Source organism: Eretmochelys imbricata, chromosome 4 (genome assembly GCF_965152235.1).
Source record: "Eretmochelys imbricata isolate rEreImb1 chromosome 4, rEreImb1.hap1, whole genome shotgun sequence".
NCBI classification, from domain to species: domain Eukaryota; kingdom Metazoa; phylum Chordata; order Testudines; family Cheloniidae; genus Eretmochelys; species Eretmochelys imbricata.
The window spans coordinates 42,970,884-42,986,658 of NC_135575.1; the positions used below are offsets into that span (position 1 = coordinate 42,970,884).

Here is a 15,775-nt window from a genome sequence, read left to right on the forward strand (position 1 = left end):
GTATTACAGCAGCTCTCAAGTGACTCATGCTCCCTGGCCTTACATCTTGGTGAAGTCAAAGCCTGCTGTGGGTCAGCTTTCATCTTACTGACCTTTCGATGCTCTTGAAGATTTGTAGCAGAGGAACACTTCTTATTGCACACAGAGCACATCAACTTCTTCCTAGAATTTCCTAGGACAGAAACAAAATACATCTTAACAAGAAACATCTTAAAAAGGAAGTGCAAAGAAAGAAACCAAATGTTTCTACTGGGTGTGTGATTTTTCACAGGTCATTTGACTGACAGAAAATTTTACATTTGTAACCCATCTTCATGGTATTGGGTTACAGGAGTTCTCTGTAGGTGTCCTATAAGCTATTTTTTCAATGGAATGTAAATCAAGAAAGGTTTCACTTTTTTTTTTTTTTTAAGAAAAAAATGTGATAAAATTGAAATATCAATCTAATATCAATCTTCATGTCACAACTAAAAAACGTTGTTATTCAGAAGCCAAAACAATTATCATCCACAAAAACATCATGTCACAGGTTAAGCAGAATGTTTGGAATCAGTGAAACAATGAAAAATAATACTGAAGTCAACACCAAAACTTCCATTTTCTGTAATGACAGCCTGGCCTAAAAGTTGTAAGCATTCTACCCTGCTAGGTGTGCAGTAAGAAAGAGAATTCCATTAACACTTTCTTAACTTAGGGCATTTGTAATAGAACTGCATCATGAATACAAATCTAATCTATCATGCAAAACTATAAACCCAGTTAAAGATCAGCTACCAAATGTATTTCTCTTCCTTTTTCACAGTTCGTTTAAAAAGTGACAGAGCATTTAATTAGGGTTGTCTATTAATTACCGCGGTTTCAAGTTCATGTTAGTACCGCACAGAGCTGTTGTAATGCAGGGCACAATTACTACAAACTTAGTTCTTTGTTTGTAACCAAAGGTCCATGTGACATATCTCCTGATATATATTCAAGAATTACACTACATTACACTAAAAAGAAAGGGATTATGCTAAACGGTAGGCAAAATGTTTCTTGGGTGTTTCTTGGAAGATCAATGAAGCATAGATCAGAAATTAACACATCAGAAGGTTTCCAGCTCAAGATTTTTCCAGGCTTCAAGGTCTGATCTTCTCTGCACTTGTCCTCCTGAAGACTGTACATTTTTTTTTATTATTTATTTTTCCAATTTCCACATATTTTACAAATAATTAAATCAGCTTTTGAATTGGATCTGATCTTTATCCTCCCTGAAAATTGTTAAACAGATCAGTTTAACAAGAATAATAAAGACCCACTCCCCATCCGCTTATTCATTCAAATATTTAAAATACATGAGTGGTTTGGGCCCCTATCCCATAAATTAAAAATTACAACATAAGCACAGACAAAGGACTGCCCATAAATATACCCCACCTCAATCCCAATACCCTTAACAATGAGGTAATAAAGATGGGCTTTACAGTGTGCTCAGAAGGTTAACAAATCTGGACTCTCATCCCAAAAAAAACAGAGGACGCCTCAGAGAATGCTCTGCCTGCCACTCCCTCTTGCTTATAGTGAGCGACCTCCAGTTTCAGCACCACTGCTGTTCTCAACTGTGGCAGTATATCAAAGGGAGGGCCAATCTCTCAGGAAACCAGGTGTCACACCATTTAGGGCTTTATAAGTTAAAAATCGACATCTTGAATTCCTCCAACAATCTTACTCGAAGCTAGCATAGATCATGGGGCACTGGTCTGAGTCAATCTGATCTTGAGGCAACAAAGGCCTGGATAATTGTGTCAGTCTCACTCTTGCCTTGCCAGTGCTTAGGGATGGCATCTAACCTCTATTGCATTCAGGTCTTTATCAGTCACTGAACACAAGGAATTGGTGGATGAAATAAAAAGGGCTTGTTTCACTGACACTGATTTCAGAGACAAATGGCATTCTGTAAGCCAAATTCTCACCTACAGATGAAGGCACTAAAAGCTAATTATCCAAGAGTCAATTTATCTTTGGACCTTGAGGCAGACTATTCTCTTCTAAGAGCTGTGCCATGGTCTCCTGATAAGTTAGCATGATAAACTTTTTAGTGACTTCCATTGCTTATGTAGCAAGACTACAGACAGAAGCCTCTGTCAAAATGCAGATGTGCTAATATGTTTAGATTATAGCCAAGTGGGGTCAAATTCCTTGAATCTGTATACTTAGTGAAGGCCACCAGGCTGCTGCTGAAGAGAATTAGGGATTCCAAGGTATGACACTTTGCTGGCAGAATGAGCCTTTTTCTCAGTGCCCACTAGGGCTGAAGGGCACAAAGCCATTTGTGGAGCATACACACGTTTACAAACTATTTTGCCTTATTGGCATTTTGTCCCATGCTTCTCTCCCCCACCTCCATTGTATACTGTTTCCTTCCATGCCTCACCCTTTAGTTATATCTTTACTCTGTTTCCCTCATTGCCTTGCTCTTTCTGTATATTTTACTACTTCTCTTCCCACTTCTCCTGGCTTCAAGTCCTCCTTTATTTCTTATTCTTCTAGTAATTTGTGTGTGTTTGTCATCCTTCTGTTTCATTTTCTCTTCTTATCTCACTTCTAGATCGGTCCTTATGCCTTTTCCCTTCTCCAGTATCTTCTCATACTCTTCCTCTTCACACAAGCCTCTTGTCCCTCTCTTCCCCACCCCTGACAGGGCCTGGACAAAAGTTAAGATCTTTTTCCTGACAGGAACTGCTTCACTCCTGCTGCAGTCTGCTAGCTTCTAAGCTCCAATCAGGAACAGGGAGGACTTCCATCTTTAAAATTCTCCTTTCTTATGGGGCCTATAAAATCATTGACCTTGACAAAATTCTCTCCTCCATTCCAAAAACAGATAACATAATCCTCTTAGGGGACTTTTAACACAAGAGTTGGCTGAGACGCTAACATATGGAGCAGCAGCAGTGGGAAGAAAGGAATGGGTAAGACCAATTCCAATGGCATCCTTCTACTCAGCAAATGCACAGAGCACGGCCTTGTGATCACAAACACAATCTTCAGACAAAGCAACAAGTAAAAAAACCAACTTGGCAACACCCCCGCTCAAAACAGAGGCACCTCCTAAACTAAGTCATTGTAAGAATGTAGGATCTAAGAGACATCCAAGTTACCCGGGACCAGACGATTGCTGGACTCACCACTGTCTGGTGAGGTCAGTCATGTCCTTCAGGATAGCACCAAAACACAGAAACCAATTCAAATCACACAGATGGCAATACAACATCCAAAAACTTCAATCCTCAGTTCACCAAGAGAACTTCAAAGCACACCTCAGTGAAAAACTGACCACATGCATACCTGGAAACAACAACACGCATACCTGGAAACAACAACACAAGCGTCAAAGAAGACTAGGAAGTCCTAAAATAGACCATCCATGAGGAATACATCGGCCTTGCTACTACCCACTGCCATCAGGACTGGTTAGATGACAAGAACACTGAGATCACTGCCCTCTTGGACCAGAAGAGGAAAGCTTGCTGCGACTGGCAAAACCATCCATTATCCAGTCAGAAGCAGAGCTCTTTCCGTCAGCTTAAAGCTGAAGTACAAAAAAGGATCTGAGAAATCAAAAACAAATGGTGGGAGGACAAAGCAAAAGAAATCCTAGCATTTACTGACAGACATGATATGCAGATTTTTTTTTTTTTTTTGAGACAAAGACCTTGTACGGATGAAGCTCACATGGCCTCACACCACTGAGATCTGAAGAGGGTAGCACTCTTCTGAAAAGCCATGAATACATCAACAAGCACTGGAAGGAACTCTTCCAAAAGCTTCTAAATCAAGAATCAACTGTGACTGACAACACCACTGACTCCATCCCTCAGCACCCAAACTGGGAAATTCTTGCCAACCCACCAACACCTGAGTAGGTCTGCAAAGCAATTGTGCAAATGAAGAACAATAAAGCCCCAGGTCCTGATGGCATACTAGCTGAAGTACTAAAAGCGCGGTGGGAGAAACACTGACACACAAACTTCATTTTCTGTTTCTCAAAATCTGGCGCACTGAAGAAATCCCTACTGACTTACATAATGCTAACATAGTCACCATTTTCAAAAGGGGAGACAGAGCCAGCTGTGGCAATTACTGAGGTATTTCCCTTCTTTCCATCACTGGAAAGATTCTTGCTAGAATCTGTCTTAATCGCCTGCTCCCTCTTCCAGAGTCCCAATGCAGCTTCAGACCATCACGAGGCACCACCGACATGATTTTCGCAGCCAGGCAGATCCAGGAAAAAATGTCAATAACACCACCAGGAGCTGTATATGGCCTTTATTGATCTGACCAAAGCCTTTGACTCTATCAATCGTGAGATTCCATGGAAATTCATGTCAAAGTTTGGTTTCCCAAGCAAATTTACCACTCAGCCACTTATAACTGTAAGACTCATCCATGACCAGATGACTGCCTCCATCCTGTGTAGTGGCTCTCGCTCTGAGCTCTCTGCATCTGAACTGGCGTAAAACAAGATTGAGTACTGGCACCCATCCTCTTCTCCATTATCCTAGCAGCTCTGAAAATGCTAATCCAAGACCGTGCAGTACAGGGCATCGGCATCCAATATTGGACTGATGGCAACCTTTTCAATCTCTCTTGCCTCCGTGCCAGAACTAAAGTATCATCAAAAACAATAACTGAACTCCAGTAGCAGATGATTCTCTACCATCCAGCTCCCAGTCAATCATCAGACCTAGCAAGGAAGGTCTACACTGATAGAGAAGAACTGGAAAATGTAGAACACTTTGCCTACGTTGGCAGCCACCTCTCACAGAGGGCATACAAAGACATTGATATTCAGCACAGAATCCACTTTTCCAGACTTGATTTTGACAGACTGTCTCGACTGTTGTGTTCAACAACCATGACATCAGAACATACATTAGACTTTTAGTTTATAAACTGGTGGTAATCTCAACTCTATGGGTGAGAGACTTGGGTGATTTACAGAAAACACCTCAAAAACCTGGAATACAGCACTAGCACTTTCTCCGGAAAATTTTCAACATAAAGTGGGAGTATAGATATTGTTTAAGCACTGTATGAAAATATACAATTGTATTCTCTTAAAAATGCTGAAAAGACTTCTAATCTCCAATAAGCCGCAGCCACAGGTAGCTAGAAACTGGAACATTCCATAGCCTGTGGGGACTAGATTTAACAAAACATGTCTTAATCCTCGATGTTTCAGTCTGCAGAAGATTGATTAGGATAAAACTAAAGAAGTTAAGCTAGAAAAAAAAAAGTCTGCATATATCACAGCCATGTACCAAAAACCTGTAGTTAAGAAGGGAAGTCTACAGCGTACTATCATTTTCTAGACCATCTTTCTTACTCCACAGTTCTATTTCAAAGTAAACACTAATACTTCCCACCAGTAGTAGATTACTTTCCCTTGGACATTTTTATCACTTCTGCTTTCCAGTATGGTGGAGCAGCAGAATCAAGGCTCTGCCCACTCCCCACCCACCTAAGCAGGCAGAAAAGTAGCAGCCCCTTGGTGACTGCTCCCCACCATGCCTGAAGTGGTAATGCACAAATGGGAAAGTTTGATACCTCTGCATGACTGTATAAGGCTGGCCCTAATTATGCAATGCCAGTAGAAAATGGAAGGTTCTGCTCTCCCTGAGCAGCTGCTGCCAGCCTACTTCCTTTTTCTTGTACGCAGAGAATTTTAACTGCTTAGTGTTCTTTTGATCTCAATCTCTGGCCCTTCTGGCAACAAGCAAGTAGGCATTTCCCACTGGCTAACTCACCCAGTGTTTCTCTTAAGGACCCTGCATATTCTCCCTGTACATATCTCATCTCTGTCATTGTTTCATTTCCTATTTGCTCCTCTCTTTGATTTAACTCCCTGCAGTCAGCCAGAATAATATCAAGCAGATAATCTGAGCACATATAAAATGCATACAAAATAATACAGCTATCTCCCTGGTTCTGCAACATCCAAGGATCGCATTAGCCCTCTTTGCTACAGCATCACACTGGGAGGTCACGTTGAGTGCTAGTCTACGATGACCCCTAATCTTTTTAAGAGTCTCTGCTTTCCAGGATACAGTCCCACATTCTGTAGGCATGGCATACATTCTTTGTTCCTTTGGTTTTACATTTTGCTGTATTGCAACAAATTTTGTTCAAATGGGCCCAGTTTACCAAGCGATCCACATTGCTTTGAATGACTGCTCTATTCCCATTGTTATTTACCACTCTGCCAATCTTTAGGTCATCTGCAAGATATATCAGTGATTTCTATGTACTTCCGGATCATTGATGAACATATTCAATAGTGTTGGACCTACTACCGATCCTTGGAGAACCGCAGAAGAAACAACCCCATTCAAAGATGATTCTTCTTTGACAATCCCTTTTCAGATCTGTCAGGTAGTTTTAATCCATTTAAGATGAGCTTTACTGATATTGTATAGTGCTATTTTTGAAATTAAAATGTCATATGGTATTAAGTCAAATGCCTTCAAAATTATAAGTATATATATCTATGAAGTTATCATTTCAAATTTGGTTGATAAAGTTATCAAAAAATGAAATCAGGTTTGTTTGATAAGACCCATTTTCAACTGAAGCATATTGACTGATGTTAATTATATTCTCATCCTTTAGCTCTTTATTAATTGAATCCTGCATCAGTTTTCCATTATTTTGATCAGGATTCATGCTGGGCTAACTGATTTATTAATTAATTACCCAGGTCACCTTGCTAATATTGAGAAGGGCTAGGCATACATTGGCACTCTTCCAATTTTCTGGAATTTCCCTGATATGCCAAGATTTATTAAAAATTAACACCAGGAAGCCAGACATCTCAGCCACCTCTTTTAAGACTCTTGGGTGCAAGTCATATGGGCCTGCTAATTTTAAAACGTCTAGCCTAGTAAATGCTAACATATTCTTGAGTTACTAATGGATATAGGAGTAGTTCATTATCCTCATCAGAGATGAGTACATCATCTTCTTTCCTTCCAAATACAGAACAGACATATTATTGGACAGTTCTGCCTTTTGTCCATCATTTTTAACAATTTTGCCATCTCCTTCTACTAATGGCCATTTACCATTGTTAGGATTTCTTTTGTTCCTGATATACTTAGTTATATCCACAGCCTTTGGAAGAAGTGGGAAGGTTACATTAATTTTACTCAAATCAAAACATTACAGAAATAGGATATACAACTAAATGAAAATGTATCAAGAATAGCATTTGAAATGGAATGAAAGATGGTTCTTGCTTTGGTTTGTGAACAAAAAGTGGTCTGTTAGGCAACAGATCAGCAATCCTGTTAAAAATGTCATATTCAATCATTTCTTACCAGTGTGAACATTTTCCTTGTGCTTTTTCAGCGCGTCCTTACTCTTGAACCTCTTCCCGCAGCTATCAGCCTTGCATATGAATCTAGCATCCCCTCTGCATGCCTCTTTGTGCTGCTCATAACTACATTGGATAACCAGCAAAGGAAAAATAATACATGAAGACATAGCTAGAGAACACAGACTCATAGCAAGCACTCTGAGCTTAACACATGCCACGCAGCAGAATTCCAGGGCCACCTCATGCATTACTTACAGCTGGTAGGAATGAAAGTATTTCACTTCTTTCACTGTTAGGATTTCACATAAACTAATAAGCTTGAAAGCAAACATGCAAAGGGAGGCCAGCAATGCTATGACAGCAGTCCAGTAACTCAGACACAAAACCTCGACTCTGAGCTGAAGGACGTATTGCAAACAGAACACTGAAAACTTCTCGAAGTGTCTCCTGGATTGATGTTCTCTGTGCACTGAAGGACGCTAGGGAAAAGATAAAACAAAATATAAGGTAAACAACATTTTGGCGGTAACAGAGAAGATAGGCCCAATCTTGCAAACACACAAGTAACTTTACAAACTCTGAGTTCACTGGGACTACTCACATGCATAAATATGAGAGACAAGGTGGATGAGGTAATATCTTTTACTAAACCAACTTCTGTTAGTGAGAGAGACAAGCTTTCGAGCTTACATGGAGCTCTTCCTCAGATCTCGAAAACATACTCAGAGTGTCACAGCTAAATACAAGCTGAGCAGATTGTTTAGCATAAGTAGTTAATTCATATTTCAAGGGACCATTCAAGGTGAAGTGGCCCATTTACACCCCTCCAATCAAAGAAGGGAAAGAAAGGTGGTGTGAAAGCAGCTTAGGAGTGTTATGGGGGTTGTTATTAGGTTGACTGTTGTAATAAGCCATAAATCTAGTGTCTCTATTCAGTCCATGATTTTTAGGGACTAGCAAAGTTATGAATTTAAGTTTTGAGGCTCATCTTTGGAGGTTCTACTTCATATTTAGCTATGACATGCTGATTACCTTTTCCAGACCTTAAGAAGAGTTCTGTGTAAACGTGAAAGCTTGTCTTTCTCATCAAAAGAAGTTGGTCCAATAAAAGATATTACCCATCCACCTTGCCTCTCTAATATCCTAGAACTGACATGGCTAAAGTTTGGGGCCATAGTATAATACGGAAAGGTATTCTCAATTACCAATGCACTTGTCTTTTTCTCCCCAAGTGCTGTTTATGTGTGTGTATATATATATATTATATATATACACACAAATAAAAATAATAAGATCCCACAATTGTCAGTTGAATCATTGGGAAGAGCTAAAAACATGGTTGAGAGCTTTTCTTATTTTGAAAAGTTATTCAATCAGGTTCAATCATCACTGGGATTCACAGTCTGTTACCATCCCATTTTTAAGTTCTCAGCCATTTTCAGCTTTTTTTACTCTTTGCAAATTACACCAAGACGATAGCACAGGCTTTCACTTAGTTTTTAGATAAATTTAACTAGTCACCTAGCACAAATCAAATGCCAAATTATAAATTAGAAGGACGAAAGTTTATTTTTGCTTGAAAACATTTTGTTCCCTCTACAAAATACTACTCCAGAAAAGCACACAGAGCATTTGCTTAGAAGTAAGAGATAATCATTTAAGAGATTAATATGACGTTATCTATGTGAAATCAACAGATCACTTCATTACAGAAACAGTTTAATGCGGCTATGTAATATTATTTTACTCTTTTTCTGATGTGAAACAATTAGATTAAATGGGGTACCCTCTATAACTAAATCTACAATTAAAAAAAAGTGGCACATCCATTTAATTTACAATTTGATTTACTTACAAGCATTGTGTATTAGAAGAAAAACTCAGGATAATATCAATTAGATTAGGAAAGTTTTCATGTAAAGTATACTGTACATGACTTTAAAGGATAAATATACACAATAATGGACAGAACTGAAAGCGATTTGCTTTTAAATCTTGCCTCTTTTTCATGTTTCAATTTATTTTTTGTTCTGCCCACAAAGGTTTAATAAAATCAACATGAATTGGTTTTTATTCATCTTTCTTTGTCCTTTTACAACTTCATCTCCCTACTTCAAAGTTTTATTCTAATTCCACAATGTCACCCGCTGGAGATAGCGGAGATGCCATCTGTTTTCATGAGGCTCCTTGATAAAATAGTCAACTGATGTAGACCAAAGTTCCAGCATAGCAAAACAGTTCTGATATGCAATACAATACATGAATTACACAGCCTTTTTTCCTCCCATGAAAGCCTTCCTAAAGGCACCAATTATTTAAATATTAATGGCACTAGTGATTCAAACTAAAGCACTGTATGAAATACAGCAAGTCAATATATTCAAAAATTAATGTACTGGGCAAAGTATGAAAGGCTAATTCAATTACTAAAGGCAATGAAATTTACTGCAACTCCAGCCTCTTAAATCACACCACCATTGGAAAAGAGGCATGAAAGCTGCAGGCAACAGAAACTGTAGTTAATGATGTGACTAAGCTTACTGATTGGTTTAAAGGGTTATTTATAGAAAGCACTCTTGTGTGTACGCACTGTCTTTGTAAGGCTTGTTTAACTGGGAATTTCTTTCCACAGTTCCTGCACTTAAATTCCTTTTCCTCACTAGGTTTTTGGTGCAGCGTCTGAAGGTGTTCAGCTAGGATCTCCTGGCTGGCAAAACTGGATTCACAATTTGGACATGTGTGGTCCTCTTTGCAGCTGAGAGAATCTACACAGTTGGGGGGAGAGAAAAAAACAAACATTAGTAGAGGTATAGTTTCTAGGCAATTATATTTCTGATTACTTTAAAAGTGAGGTCCTACTCTGGGGAGAGGGATAGCTCAGTGGCTTGAGCATTGGCCTGCTAAACCCAGGGTTGTGAGTTCAATCCTGGAGAGGGCCATTTAGGGATCTGGGGCAAAAATTGGGGATTGGTCCTGCTTTGAGCAGGGGGTTGGACTAGATGACCCCCTGCGGGGTCCCTTCCAACCCTGATAGTTTATGATTCTATAAAAAGGGACTATGTAAAATGGTCTCTTGGGATTCACCAAGCACAGTGGGTCCACTGTTTCTCAAAGGATTATCCATACCAAATCCCAGGACAAGTAGGGTTACTTTTGCTAAATTCCAACACTGCAAACAAACTGGATTCTTTCCTTCTTGGTACATCATCATATCAATCAATGGTCTGCAGGCCAAATTCGGCCTTCAGTTATGCCTATGCAACCTCATTCCTTTCAGTATGGTTGTGCAGATTACTGAAATTTGCTGATGCTCCACAATAAAGAACAGAATCCAGCTCACTCTCCCTCTGCTATGTTGCCTTTACTAACAGGGAGTAAAAAGTAATATAAAGGTCGAGCCCCACTTCATCGATGCTCTACACACTTTTGGCATTTGCAGCAGCGAATCATTCTGCTCTAATAGCTTTACAACCATTTCACATTCTCTTTCAATGGAGGTAGTAAATGACTCCACAAGCACAAGGGAGCTGAGGACAGGGCCCTCAGTTTTGCCACACAAATGAGTAAAATATGTGTACAGACATCTTCAATTTCTCACTAGTCGGAAGTTTTAGTTTCCTTGTTTTGATACTGTTTTTAACATAAAAAAGCTACTTTAGTTCTCACACATGTCTCATCTGTACCTTTCTCACCAGCTTGTTGTAGTTCTTTATTGCTGTTGTTACTATTGTTATTATTGTCCTCATCTTCTTGGTTAAGGATCACTTCCTCCTCCTCCTCCTCTGCTTCTTCCATATCACTATCAAGGTAGCCAATCAGCAGCTCTGTATCTGTTTCAATATCTTCAACAGCCAGATAGAAAATGTTTTCACCTTCCTATTGCAATGAGTAAATAGAAGCCATGAATCACCAGGACCGAAAAATAAAACCTTAGAGCCAGGTCCTGAATCCTACTGGCACAAAACCAGTTTAAATAGCTACTGGAGGATTCAGGTGACACAGTCAATTCTCCAAGTGGCACCAGCTGGCATAGCCCTTCTCAGCTTTCTCTCCTGGTGTAGAGCGTGTGGATGGAGGGTCCTTGCACTTGGGTGAGGCTTGGATGCTGGAACATCCTCTGAGGATGATCTATAACCTCTGCTAAGGGATAGGCTTACGATAAGGGTGTGTAAAGGTGATATACCTTTGCCCTCCTCTACCATCATCCTCAGCATACCAAGAACTTTAGGGCTGGAAAGTAAAGCACTCAAAAATTAGGAAGTGTTAGAATGAAAGTAGCCTGTGCAACCCGAGCTATGTAGCTTTTGTGTGTCTGTATGCATTATAATAACAGCCTTCACTTACATGGTTACATAGTGCTTTTTTCCACAGGACCCCAGCCTCCTTATTGAATAGGCTTTCTACTCTGATCATAAGCTTAAACTATAGAATTACAACAGACACATTTAATACACACTTTCACACACTAATTTTAAAGTCAAATACTCAGCTGGTGTAAATTACTGTTGCTATGCCGATTCATACTAACTGAAGTTCTAGCCCAGATACTGTACCTGGTTTAAAAAATTAAAAGCCCTAAAAATACTCTGTCTCACAATGTTTACTTAACCAAAGCTTAGATAGATAGATAGATAGATAACATATAGCCACTTAACAAAAGCAGCTGTCTCCTCATAAGCTGATTTACTAGGCTGCCTTTTCTGCTGTACATAAGCCAAGTGCTTTGGGTGCTACTCAAGGCAACTAAAGGAGAATCATGTTTACTTAATGAAGACTTCCAAGTGTTGTCATAAATCTTAATGCTTATCTGATTAACATCCAGTAAAATTAATTGAACCTTCTGTACAGTATATCTAGATTGTAGGAAGCATCATAACACAAGGACAAGATAATGCTTTTTAATTTTGTAATATGCTAAGATTAATTTAAACTGTCAACAGGAATATAGTATTTCTAATACTTCACAAGGTCTGTAATATATTTAAAAAGTAATTTTCATACAACAGTGAAAACTATTTAATTCAATAAACTAGATGGAAGCAGCAGTCTTCAAGGACCAGCGTCATTTTTTGCCCTTATATGAGTGATGGCATTTGAAAAGAAATCTAATTACACATTTTTTTTTCAAGATCTGTATTTCAAAGTGCAATCTAGATAGCTATCCATTTACCATCCTAACTCTTGCCTACATCTAGGAGGGTGCTGGTTTTTATATGACACTGTCATGTGCTTCAGAGAACTTTAATTTACTACAATGTAAATTAAGAAAAAATTATCTTCTGTAGCTTTGATCTGAAGTAAGGTAAAAAGGGCTCTCTCCACTCATTGTCAGCAGAGACAGGCTGCAAAGACAGGCAGATGCTGTCTTTATAGCATTGTCCAGCACAGCACATTCTAAAAGCAAGCAATTTTCTACATGTAGGGGAAATGTACCCGCTGTTTCTTATAGGGGAAAGTATACCACTGGAAAACAAAAAGAAAAAAAACCACCCACAAACAAAGTAAAATATATGATTTGCTCACACACCAAGCATCTAACACACTCATATGAAGGGTCTGGTATTATGCCTTTAAAGATTGTATTCCCACTTAAGTTTACTAAACGTACAAATACTGTGGACTACAAGACATATTTTAAACTTCACCATTCAATTGCAGTAACTTCCTCCATCTTTTGCTTGTTGCCTGTTTAGACTGAAAATTCTTCAGGGCAGGGGTTCCGGACCAGATTTTTACAGAATGTAGGCACCTAATGATGCAAATAGGTGGCAAATGGGAAACTCAAAACCACCCAAATGCGTAACTCCCATTGAAATCAACCTAGGTACCTACGTGGTTTTGAAAATCCTACTAGACATCTGCATCTTTAGTCTCCTAAATACCTTTGAAATGTTGGCCTTTTATCTTCTTATCTATCTACCACTCTATGTGCGAGACAAATAATTATTAGTACAAGTAACAATACATATTATGGGGACTTATTCCGCAGCTGCTCCACATACAGAATTTCCTTGGAGGTCAAGGGTGTAGTAGGAAAAGAGACTGAAAAATAAGTCCTTGTTTCAAAGGGCTGCCCTGGTATGAGGAGGACCTGCTCACACAATCTGGCAAGAACAGGGCTGATATTGCAGAAATACACATTCCTAAAAAGTGCCAGTCACAAAGTACTCACACAAACACATCACAATATCAAGTGGTACCACAACATCCCGATATCAAGGATGGTACAAAAACATTCCCCAAGGATAACAGGAACACAATGACCCCTCCTAAAAGATAAGGTCAGGATGACAATATGTAATAAAAATGTTTTAAACAAACCAACATGTACAACAAGGTAATGGGTGATAATTAGCCATATCAGGAGGCAGTAACGATGTCAGAGGGGCAATACTAACTTGTTTGTATTGGGGTATAAAAAGTATCTCGAAAAACGTATTTTTGTCTGGCCTAGAAAAAATGAAAAGTCCCGCCATGCACTAAGCTGGTCCACTGTTATGGGCATACACGTATTAGTGGTCCGGTAAAGTCTGCAGGATACTAGTACCGTGCTTCGTCAACAATAAACGTGGCTGGGTGCCTTCAACCCTTAACAAATCTTGTGGCCATCACGCCGTTTGTTCAAGGTCTGCTGTGCCAGCTTTCTGTGCAGGGCTGGGGCGGCACATAGAGGAAACACACACACAGCCCCAAACATCTATCAACATCGAAGGACACTGGTGACCCACGACTGCTGATCTGGTAAGTAACCGAGCTGTCCTCTGTACACTTTAAAAATGGACCACACTTTTGGAGCTATCACCTAGTTTAAGATATTGCTATGTGACCGTCATGATGCATGGCCTCCTCTACCCAGGATGGGAGCCGTGGTGCATCTGGGAAGTGTAGTACAACAAGGAAGCCTGGCCCATAGATAAGATTGGGAGCACAAGGAACCCCAACTCCCAGCAGGCACCACAATGGCATTTCTGAATCAAACTAATTCAGTTTTTGTTCAAAATATTTTGGGTTTTGATTTTTTTACTCTAAATTTTCTGTGGAAATTAATATCCATTTTCCAACTTGCTCTATACATCACTCTCTTCTCTCTCAGGTAGGTTCTCTCCCATAGCATTCTAACAGGCAGGCTACACCCACTCCGTGTGGAACTCTGTCCCCCTCTAGCGACAGCTAGGACACCTGTAGAGGTTGCTGAACTTGCTAGAGCCTTGGCTAACCAAGGTCTTTTACCCAGGCACAGAGGTTCATGCTTTAAGATCCAGAAGTCCCAGGCTCCATCTACACTGCTGATGACCATGCAAGGTGCCATGCTTCATCTTCTCAGATACACTATTTGCCTGTAGATTTCTGGGTGGCTGGTTTGAAGTCCCTCTTCTCTACCCATCTTTAGAATGCCTCACTTATAATTGCACCCACTCTTTAACGTCATATCCATGTGCACATCAGGGATTCTTAACATGGATTTGGTGAGATTATGCTGCTTTTTGCAGTCATATATTTCTAAGTAAGTTGACCAACATTCCAATAATAGAGCAAATATTAATGCTCATGCCAGTCTCTATTCCCAGGGCTTGCCATGGGAGATCTGACCTACTTTTTCCTCCTTGAAAGAAGAGAGCATGTAATTTTTATTTTTTTTAAACAAAAAAACACAGATGAGGCAAAGTCATGAAGATTAGCTCTGACTTTGGGTCTAAAGCCAAACTCCCCTCAAAGTTCAGGGATGTTTGGATTTGCTGTTCCAGTTTGGATTAATCTCTGATTAAAAGATTTTATTATTTAATTTAAGAAAGGCTGATTTACTAAGACATAAAAAGTACAGGGACGCTGGAACACATATATGGACTTCAAACCTAAAACATTCACTGCCACAGGAAACCATCAAAAATCAACAATTTAACAAGCCTGAAACGGAATTAGATTTTCACGAGTTCAAACCTGCAAGGTGCTGAGCGCCCCAGTTCCCATTCAAGTCAATGGACATTACAGGAGCTCAGCACAATGGCACCTCCAGGAGATACTCAGGATCTTGCAAGATTGAGCCTTTTAGGTTGGATCCAGTCCCTACTGAAATTAATGGAAAGACTCCCACCGACATCAGAAGCAGTTATATAAAGCCTTATATGAACTGGAACCATGTTGGAAGCTAGAGAAGGGAAGATCAGGTCACCTTGATTCTTTGGCTGCCAAAATGTGTTACAGTTTATCAAAGATTTGGCTCCCAAGAAGCAAAGACAATACATGAGACACTTGGGCTCTAATCTATCGAAGAACTTCAACATACGACTATCTTTAAGCACAAGAGAAGTCCCATTTACTTCACTGAGATTGCCCACATTCTTAGTTACACATATGCCTAAGCCTTCTTGTGCAACAGGGCTTTAATTCCAAATGGTAAATGTCACCATCTCCCCCCAACTC

The 15,775-nt window shown here is 39.6% G+C and overlaps 1 protein-coding gene across 4 annotated transcripts in view; it reads right to left on the reverse strand.

Moving 5' to 3' along the window:
* Positions 1 to 15,775, reverse strand: part of PRDM5 (PR/SET domain 5) — a 132,613-nt gene that overhangs the window by 85,361 nt on the left and 31,477 nt on the right. For 2 of the 4 annotated variants that reach the window (XM_077814421.1, XM_077814422.1), the window contains exons 4-8: positions 11,038 to 11,230; positions 9,945 to 10,119; positions 7,741 to 7,833; positions 7,356 to 7,477; positions 93 to 172 (exon numbers count right to left, since the gene is read on the reverse strand). In XM_077814421.1, the coding sequence (XP_077670547.1) occupies positions 93 to 172; positions 7,356 to 7,477; positions 7,741 to 7,833; positions 9,945 to 10,119; positions 11,038 to 11,230 (663 nt within the window). The remainder of the gene's footprint in view (positions 1 to 92; positions 173 to 7,355; positions 7,478 to 7,740; positions 7,834 to 9,944; positions 10,120 to 11,037; positions 11,231 to 15,775) is intronic. The other 2 variants (XM_077814424.1, XM_077814423.1) reach the window with 1 other exon arrangement.